Raw genomic sequence first — 10,620 nt, 5'->3', positions numbered from 1 at the left:
CGGCTGCGGGGCGATGGCGATGGAGCTGGGTTGAATGAAGAGACAGCAAGTAGGCTCCAGTAGCACGGCAGCGCGGCAGACCTTGCATAAGTGTCCATGCCATCGGGATCCGCTGCTTTTTCGAGTGATTTTCAGTGGGTAAACAGCAGCTTTAGACCGGGGAAACCGCGGGGCGATGCTGGGTTTCAAATCCAGTCGCTGCTTTCTGCTAATAATAAGGCATTGTCGACAGGCTAAGCAAAGGAATCGGCGGATTCTCCCCTCCAGAAGATGCCCCCCTATGCTGCCATAGTAGCCTTAACTGCAAGACGACGCCACTCTTATCTTTGCCCAAAAATTGCAGTGGTGGGGTACCGCTATGATGCTTTTCTGTATCATCTGCAGCGGAGGGAAAAGACGCAAAATGCTGCAGTGAGCCACGAGTTTGGTAGTCCGGTCGCAAAACATAAGCCACGTTTCATTCCCCAAAAATAACACAATATTTCTGGTCGGCAGCTATAACGCTAATACGGCGCCTTCCACCGCGGCTCTCTCTCCGCCTCCCCCACTAGCCACAGACGGAGAGAAAATAATGCCGATTGCCAAGGGGCTCCGTCAACAAAAACGCAGGATTGGAGCGCCGAGATGCAGGCAACCGACGGACCAAATGGTCGATCTCCTCACTCCCAGAACCCAGCTACTGTATGTCAATCACTCCATGGTGGTTTATCAGCGGCGATCTCACGTTATAATGAAACAAATTAAATCCTAAATCCATGACTGTCCCTCCTCAAAACCGCATCTCACTGTGGCCAAGGCATTACTCCAGAAACGAGAGAGGTTCACATTTAAAAAAATGCAGCCGCATATAGTCCGGTGGGCCTGCAAAAACCATATGGCTGCGATGACTAAGGCTGCGAAAGCATTTCAGATTCTTCAAGAGACTGTTTTGAATGAGTTTTGCGTCTCATCCCATTAAGTCATGCCCTGCATTCAGGTCACATTCGCTGCTCTGCCTCTAAAAAAACTGATGTTGAAGCACCGCATTAAATCCATACGGCTGAAACAGCTGCAATATCGGGGTCCAGAGCAGGATAAAAAATATATATTTGCATCACCCCAGGAGGAGAAAATTCATACAAAGCGTGCTCCTCTGTGTTTTCATAATTCTAACTGAATGTGTTCATATGATAACGGGGCTGTGAGAGAGCACTGTGACAGAGGGCTGTAGACCTCACTAAGAGACATAATTCAACACAGGAACGGTCACGTCTGACCAGCATCAGTGGCAATTTTAGGTCAAGTTTGGATTGTAATGGTTTGGTTTAGCCTAAATGCCAAGTAGAATGCGGATACAGGATGTTGCGCTGGCAGTATTCACAAAGAGCGACATCTGCTGACCGCACTGTATTTATGAGCAATTTGACACATACTTGCTGTAAGTGCTGCTGTAAATCAAACAGCTATTCTACTAACCCAGCAAGAGCAGGGCTCCTCATCTGAAATCATGTCCAGTGAAATATTCTCACTGTGGAAATATGTTATCCTGTACAATTTAGGGCAGTGCATGTTTATATTGAGTGATGCTGAAGCAGGGACCATCATAACAAACTGACTACTGTTGTAAGATTATAAAATACAAACACGACTCCGCATTCAGCACTTGTTTTCCATCTATGTGCACGTCCTGCAGACCCGACACAGACCTGGCTGCTCTCCGTGGTGCTGAAACTTTACATGGCCTATAAATTAGGCCTATAGGGGTGAGGCTGATGTCAGACACGGGAATAAAATCATCTGTCGCCGTGTGAGCTGAACTACCCATGTGCTTTTGCAACACACTTAACGCCAACACAGAGTAGGAGCTCATCAGAGTAAGAGCACGGGTGCAACACTCATACCCTGCAAGATTCAAGTATGCAGTTAAAGTGAGGCAAAAGTCATAATATAGGGTGTTGATAGCAGTGATGCTCACATACTTTATTAGACGCTGCCCTTCATTACGGTTGCCCAAAAAAAATAGAAAAATAAAAAAAAATGTTGCCCTGGTCTACCTGTTACCATCAGGAGGCAACGCTGCAGTTCCTCAATACCGCCAACGGGGGGCGCGGCTGCACCGAGTTCACATCACACAGTGCGTGTTGACATCAGAGGTGAAGCGTGCGGCGTTGAACTTGTGCGTGTGTCTCTCTCCGTGCCACGACTCGCCGTTTTCTTGTCCATCTTGTGAAGCAAGCAGGAGCAGTCCGCGGCGCTGTCACAAAGGCCTCCGAGCGTGTTCACATGTGTCTCCCGCCTTGTCTCGCCCCCCGCTGCACACCGTCGAGGCTTTAAAGGCGCTCCCCCCCTCCCTTCCCCGCCTGCAGACTGAGCGGCGCGCAAGGTAGGTTGTGGGATCTCGCTCGGTGGAATGACGCTTTATTTACATGTCACTCGGATGGTCGCTGTCTTGCAGCAATTAAATGTTCGGACGGGCGGCCAGGCATGTGTCACCGCTTGGCAGAGTTTACAGAAGCATAACATACAGCATGCGGCCGTGCATGTGATCTGCATTTGGAGCAGCGCCACAGCATTCCTGTGTCGGGATAGCGCAAAACTTTGTGAGGTGATCACAGCGGACGCCTTTTACAGACTGCGACGACACCTTTTTTTTTTTTTTTTTTAGGCTGAAATCTGCGTTGGACGTGGCCTCGGCATCCGAACAGAATGAATATTTTACGGGTTCATATTCGTGATGAAAAAGTGCGATGAAAAATAGGCCTAATAAGACTGGCTGATGATGGATTAATTAAATTGACAGGTTGTTTGTGGTCTGTCGGTGCAGCTGATCCACCGCACAGACGCAGGGTCTGCAGCCCATACATTAGACAGAAATGGACCATGCCCCATGGTGAGATTTTGCACTAGAAGGTCGGATGAAATTCTAAATTGGGCTTTTTTTTATGGGCGATTGAAGGCCCGAGAGGAAGGGGGATATTACATCCAACGCAGGATATATAGAAAACTGATACCTGATAGCAAAACAACAAGACCTCGTCTGTTTTTCAGTATAAATTCTATAGGAATTACTTATTTGCATGCATCCGGATTTGTGGTTATTACATACAGCCAACTGGTTGAGGGGAAAATAAAAGAGCCCTTCACAAAAGAGAGATACAATAAGATCAGCTGCTGCTTCCTTTAGCGGCAGCAATAACGCGAAATGAACGTAAAGAATTATAAGCCTGGACTAGATTAAATTCAGTGAATATAATGGTAAAAACAAGGACAGTTGAGGAGAAACCAACCAAACGGCTAACATGCGTTCATGTCTGTACAAACAGCCCACACAGGCCTACATTATACTGAACATCAGAATGATGCAAGATATATAAATGTATGATTTGTTTAAATTCCCCCCTCTGCTTACATGACTGTTTGTTTGTCTTATTAAGATAATTTACTCACCTTTTCCAAAACGTGACTGGACTTGTGGTGGCAAGAAGTGATGATTGGTGCGGAGCTGAGCAGGAGGCCGGGCGACCTTTGAGGCAGTAAGAGCAGGGAATGTTTATAAGAGGTCAGACAGCAAATCTGAAACACACATCGAGTTTAAATAAGCGAGTTAAGACAGAGAAAAGCAGCTGAATAGTGGTAGGCCTAACTGCTGCAGGCCGGCAGGCTCACCTCGCCTCGCATGAGGGAAGAGGCAGCTGAAATTTAAATGTGCAGGCAAAGCTTTATGTTTTGTCCTAGCCGTTATTTCGGACTACTAATTTTCAATAAATGACCTTCGCTTATTTCTTAACGTTTATTACAGCGGTATAAAGCCAACGTTTGCTTTGTTATCTATAATTAATTTAAATATATAATACGACAATATTGTTTTACTTTATTTTTTTTATTGCTTTGTTCCTATAATTACAACTACAAATTGGAAAGTTATTCACTCGCTTTTGCCTTTCTTCAGCATTCTGACCCACTGTCACAATACCCGTCCGTTTCATTTTAGGCCTATGCACATTAACTATAGGATTATTTCAATGTTGCACTCAATGAATTGTGGAAAGCTGTATTATTTACAAAAGGTAGTTCAGTATTTTGAATTGAAAGTGCAAAGCAACATTTGACATTTAAAAGCATTTTATAATAATATATGATATATGTCTTTATATTTCCCTGTGTGACAGAAACAAAAGTTATCAGTACCGATTAATAATAATAATAATGAACATTTAAATTGATTTGAAGAGTTTTAGGTTATGGGTTAGACTTTTATTTGTATTACTGAACTTTACTGAGGCCCTCAGACAGCCTTTGGACGCCTATACACAGGAGCAATGCTGACGCTGAAAAGTAACTTACTTTCTTATTCATTCTTAACAGTTCTGTCAGTGTGATACTTTTTCTTAAATTATTTTGCATAAACAAAAATGTATGTGTTGAAATAATACACGATAAGATCACAAAACCTGGGGGAAAAAATTATCACACGTCAAATGACATGACCTGATTGACCCATCTATCATGAGGAGAATAATCGACTTGTTTTAAGCTAAATGCATTTTTAAGGAACAGTAATCACCCATTTAATATGAATATTCCTCAGGTGCGTAACGAATATCGACTGAAAGAGTTTTGAATGAGCGTCCAATTTAAACGGAGTTCAGGTGATGGCCATCCTTCTTATTTAGACTTTGAGGAGACCCGGCGCACCCATGACGCACACAAAGAGTTTTCAACATATATCGATCTGAAAGGGAGAAGGAGGCGCGCCTGGTTTAAAAGCAGCTTCAGCATCTACAGGACAGTCATATTGGTGTGGTCTGAAACAGCTGTGAGATAATAAAAAAAATACACAGGAAGCTATTTAATACCAATGTAGCATTCTCTCATGAGTATTTGAACTCTATTGTCTGGAATTATTATTATTATTATTATTATTATTATTATTATTATTATTATTATTATTATTATTATCATTATTATTGTTTAACTTTTTTCACCACATTTTTACAAAATATATATATATGTATATATGTATATATGTGAAATGTCTGCGCAATCAGATTTGATTTCAGGAAGGAAGATCATTTATTGTGGAGAAAGTATCGCCAGCATGGGAACATTACAAAAGTGACTAGTGACAGGTCACCTGTGTGCATCCAGTTAAAATATGCGGATTTTTTTTAAAAGGAGAAATATATGCAAAACCAAATTCTGTAATGACCTTTTTCCAGCTTTTTGAACAACAATCAGACCACATAATCGACTAAGATATAGTCTAATAGGGGAAAGCCTATGACTATGTAGGCCACATTTAAACATGGGGGCTTTTCATGCACTGAGAGTCGACGCTGTAGCATACAAACGTATTAAAATGCTAAATAAGAGCACAGCAAATTATGGGTATTAGTTGCAGACAGACCCAACACAGATTTATACAAATTAGGCTAATACTTAATGATATGTTGCTATTATAAAATCACTTATGGCCGTCAGTAGGCCTTCTATGTGCAGCTAAATAATTAAGAGGGACTGCAGGCCCGTGAGGAGCACGGGACCAAGCTGGAGCACCTGGATCAGGACTGCTTATAAGGACACAAAAGAAATAGCCTGGTGACTATCCTGGCTATAAGGTGTGAACTCAAGCCATAAATCGGGTGCCGTTATCTAGTCAGAAATAGCCTGATAGTCGCCTCGAGGCCAAAGATTAAAAATAGTGCTATGATTCGTGAGCGCGCTCATCCAGCATGCTGCAGCCAGGCCGGACCCGAGCCGCTGAAGGCCTGTGCAGCATGCGGGTGGACATGTTTCAAACGTTTCTTATGATGCTTTTTTTCCCCCCCTCCCTGAAAATTGTGCATCTCAAGCTGACAGTTCGCTGCAGGAGGGAGCTTCCACCCGTCCCCTGTCAAACCTTCCGTGGTGGACATTTGTGTCGCTTTTAATCTGTACAGGTAAGGCAAACCCTGCTGTCATAACATCACCTAGCTGACACAGTAATCTTTGCATCCGTAAATAATGTTCCTGAATCCTTTAACATCAGTTAAGGCGCCCCTCTCCGTCTCTGACCCTTTCCCGACATGCTTTGGCAAAACTTCATTGCCATATCCGGAAAGTAAAAATTGAATTTAAGTAGCGAGAGAATACATTGTAATGTTGGCCTAAGGTTTTGAAATAAAAAGAGTGTTTTTGCCTTAATCACATTTTTGGAATAAGTAATTAAAATAAATCATACAGCGGTTGCATTTCAGTGTATGTTATTTACTGCCTTAAAGTTGATGAAGTCAACACAGGTGGATTAGTTTAACCAGGATCCCTTGCTATCGACTGTAAAGGGCTGGAAGCGGGCAAATAAGCGATTCACCCGTGGTTATTATGTCTTATTATTAATCATATTTTATTACAAGTGCCCATGCGACTCCGTTAAATATAAAAACATATACACAGGCCTATTTAATTTGGTGATGACGCCTAATGTCTTGCTTAGTTGAATAAGAATTAGACTTGAAAGCAGGATTTTTATCTTTTTTTTGTGACTTCAGACATAAGAAATAATGCGTTTGGGCCAATTTTGGATCCATACTCAAAACTGTTACACTGAAAATAAGCAGTATGCTTTTATGTCAGGTTCTCACAACGAATTCGTCATTTATAAAACCATTAGCACATTAAACGTGAGCAGAGACACGTGTAATGTTATGCAGTGTTACGTTGGAAGGGATATTTACTCCTCGTACTTTAAATCAGGGGCAAGCTAGGGTCTTTCCAGATAGCATCATTTTCAGAGGCCATTACGGCAAATAGAAACTGAAGCAGAGGGAGGGTAATTTCTTGCGAACCGCCGTTGGTTTCGTTTTCGATATAAATGACAGCTCATGACATTACACCTTGCTGGGGAAAATACAGCGTCCTCGCTCTGCATTAACGTCCCCCCACCCCTCCTCGCCTCTTTATACCTCTCTGTGTAGATCTCGCGAGAGCTCCGGCGTTTGCTGTGGCTGGCCGTGGCTTTGCAGCAGACAGAGGGAGAAGGCAGGCAGGCAGCATCATGGCGGACAGAGACAGTGGAAGTGAGCAGGGAGGAGCAGCCATGGGCCCAGGCTTCGGCTCCATGCACCTAGCGACAGGAGGGGCGGGCTCCGCTTCCGGGCTCCAGCATGAGACGCAAGAGCTGGCGTCGAAGCGGGTTGACATCCAGAACAAACGCTTCTATTTGGACGTTAAGCAGAACGCGAAAGGCCGCTTCTTAAAGATAGCAGAAGTCGGGGCCGGTGGAAACAAGAGCCGCCTCACTCTCTCCATGTCCGTGGCGGTCGAGTTCCGTGACTACTTGGGAGACTTCATCGAACATTATGCCCAGCTGGGTCCGAGCAACCCGGGACTGGTACAAGACGAGCCCAGGCGAGCGCTCAAAAGCGAGTTCTTGGTCCGAGAAAATCGGAAATACTATATGGATCTGAAAGAGAACCAGAGGGGACGGTTTCTGAGGATTCGACAGACCGTTAACCGGGGGCCCGGTTTGGGATCCACGCAAGGCCAGACGATTGCTTTGCCTGCCCAGGGACTTATTGAGTTTCGTGACGCTTTGGCTAAACTTATTGACGATTACGGTGTAGAGGACGAACCTGCGGAGTTGCCCGAAGGGTCATCATTGACTGTGGACAACAAACGGTTTTTCTTCGACGTCGGATCCAATAAGTATGGTGTGTTCATGAGGGTAAGCGAGGTGAAGCCAACGTACCGCAACTCAATTACGGTGCCCTACAAAGTGTGGTCCAAATTTGGGAATACTTTCAGTAAATACGCCGAGGAGATGAAGAAGATCCAGGAGAAGCAGCGGGAGAAAAGGGCATGCGAGCTGCAGCAACAAGAGGAGATGCAGGCGGACGATGGAGACGAGGATTGATATAGAGAGCAAAAAAGATGCAAGAGTAATGAAAATAACAAGAGAAATATAATTAAAAACTCTACTGTATAAAGAAAGAGATCTAAAGATTTAACTGTAACGGTTTAACTCCAAGGGAGCATCACCCACAGTATAAGAAACCTCCACAACCTGACAGTTATGACATGTTGTCACTCATCGCTGGATGTTACCCCACTTATCCACCATTAATACAGTAACAGGCTGCTAAACAAAGTAATAACATTATATTTGAACATTGTTTCCTACTTGACAAACAATATTGAACTGAGTGTTTATTTCCCTTATTAACAGAAAACTTTTGTACCAGTTAAAGCTATTGTAAAAAAGTGTTTGCAATGTTCAAATGGAATTATTGCCGAGTTCCGAGGAAAAAGCGTTTCCTTTTCATGTGAGCTAATGACTTCAGCACAAATCAGATATATTAATTTTTAAACCAAAATTCAAAAAACTTTGTAAAAGGTTGTCACATGTACTTGCCATCCTATTTACCTTTACCTGTGAGTAGAGATGTGTTTACACATAAATCATATGAGGGCTAGGCCTGCTTCGGAAAAAACTGGTTAGATGTCATGCAGTATGTAAAAGGAACATATAGGCATTTTCATGAAATGAAATAAGTGCTCTATTTGTCGTGCAATATGCATTGCATAAAAATCAAATATATTGAACTGGTCAATGGATCTCGACATGATGACATTTGCCAGAGGCATTCAAAGAAATATTAATATTGTAATTTTGTTTCAGTTGAAATTGTTGCCATGCAGATGGATATATTATAGACTACCTTTCTGTCTCGTTGTTAATGCAATGTGTTAATTTTAAAGGTACTAAATGTGTATTTGATAGAGGAAATGCAGTGACAACATGTAGCAAACGGCCTGAATTGCAGATTACTTGACAAGACAAACACCCAACACTTACTGTTCTGATTGGTCTAAAACAAAACAAAAAAAAAACAAAGGGGCAAAATTCAGCAGAGCATTATTGGTTAGTACATTGGAAACAGAAACATTTTGCGATCTTGTTCGGTCATATAGGTCCGAATAGTGCCAAGGAGTGCTGTTGCTGCATGTTAATCTGCACTAAGATAGATTTCGTTGGTCTCCCAAAATATTGGCTCAAGGACCCTTCCATATGTATCTTTATCTGCCTATAGTGTACGAATCTCAAGTTCGAGTACAGAGTGATTTCCATCCAAAGGCTTGATGTAGTTGTAGTGGAAGTTGTTTCAAAGCGTGATTGTAAAAGGAGTGACCATGCGAACTGTAATCAAAATATCACCATCACACTATGAGGAGGGCCGCTGAGGACCGTGCCTGGATAAGCCAAGGTGAAGAGGGTTCCATTCACCTGTTGGTGAGCCTCCAGTTGTGTGTCAGTGGATGCGCCCATCCCAACGAGATTAAGATCCGAAGATGTGATGTTCAGTGGGGCTATTTTGGATACGTACTCACAGCTCTACTTCTAGATTTGTAAGCCCAAATATCTACCTGGGGGTGATGAGATTCAGTTTTGGTCTAATTGTAAATATTTGGGCTGCCACACGGAAAACAACTGGTTCTAATCCAGTTCAGTCGCATCTCATAGATGTGTGATAGCAGTTTTATAAACTCTGTCAGTAAACTCCAGAGAAACTGGCAACAATCAGATAATGTCAGATTTACCTCAGCAGTGAATTAAATGATTGCTCCCATGTTTAGATTGACTGGAAACCAGCAAACTAGACTGTCCTTGACCACCTATTTTTGGAGCCTCTGGTATAGCCTAAACGATACCTGATTGGGAGCATCCTCTTCAGCATATAAACAACCTGGTGCCTTACACACTCCGCATGCTTACACGCTGGCCTGGTGCTTTGGATCGCAGTTTGGCTTCTTTTTGTTTTTGTTTCCTCTTTCTTTCTTCCATTTTTGTGTTTCAGCCCCCTTGTGTGCTAGCGCACGACTCGTGGTGCTAAAAGGGTTTGTTACAAACTCTTAAAGAAAAAAAAATTGAGCAGAATTCTTAACTTTTTTCTGCTACCTTCCTTCTTCCCTAACTATCGCCATCCCCGTTCCCCAGCCATCCAGGTATCGGCCTACATGTAAACATGGAAGGGGGTGGTCACCTAGATGCACGATGATGCAGAAGAGTTGGCTCTTCACTAGCCAAGCGCATTAGCAGGGAGAGCAGGGGCTGATTGGGAACATCGGTAGCGGCCTGAAATGATAGAAACTTTTGTCGACAAGCCCCCTTTGAAATGCTCGTTCTATGGCTTGGGTAGTTATTTGTAAGTTGTAAGTCGCTCAATTAATGGGGAGCAGCAAGCATGTCTTGTTTTGTTTTGTTTTTTTGTTTTGTTTTTTTTTTCGTAGTTTTACCTTTTCAGCGTTATTCCACATTATTTGTAATTTTGGAATGTTTTCGCCCACAAAAAATATATCTATTTTTTCTGTGCAACATTTCATCACTGTGTGCAATATCGTATGTGCCAATGGTGGCAATATATGTATATCAATTAAATATATGATTACTATTTGAAAGCATGTGGCTGAATTCCATGTTTATTTCTCATGAAGGAGTTGTATGCCTTTATTTGCACTCAAAGCTCCATCCTAGAGGAAAATATAGTGAACCAAGGTCTTAGCAGCCTGTTGGGTCAAGCAGTTCACATAAGTACTTTAACTTGAAATAGAACAATGTCACTGCAAGTATGCGTCTCTTTAGGAAAATGGTAAACTTGGCTTATG

The 10,620-nt window shown here is 42.7% G+C and overlaps 1 protein-coding gene across 1 annotated transcript; it reads left to right on the top strand.

Annotated features, from left to right (window-relative positions):
- The first annotated feature begins 6,865 nt into the window (after positions 1-6,865).
- On the top strand, positions 6,866-8,902 carry puraa (purine-rich element binding protein Aa). The gene has a single exon (XM_041952161.1). The coding sequence runs from the start codon at positions 7,013-7,015 to the stop codon at positions 7,868-7,870; it is 858 nt and encodes a 285-aa protein (XP_041808095.1). The 5' UTR covers positions 6,866-7,012; the 3' UTR covers positions 7,871-8,902.
- The last annotated feature ends 1,718 nt before the right edge of the window (positions 8,903-10,620 follow it).

The sequence above is a fragment of the Chelmon rostratus genome, chromosome 14 (assembly GCF_017976325.1).
Source record: "Chelmon rostratus isolate fCheRos1 chromosome 14, fCheRos1.pri, whole genome shotgun sequence".
Lineage (NCBI taxonomy): Eukaryota > Metazoa > Chordata > Actinopteri > Chaetodontiformes > Chaetodontidae > Chelmon > Chelmon rostratus.
The sequence above is the reverse complement of the archived record's forward strand: the minus strand, read 5'-3'. Positions and strand labels throughout refer to the sequence as shown.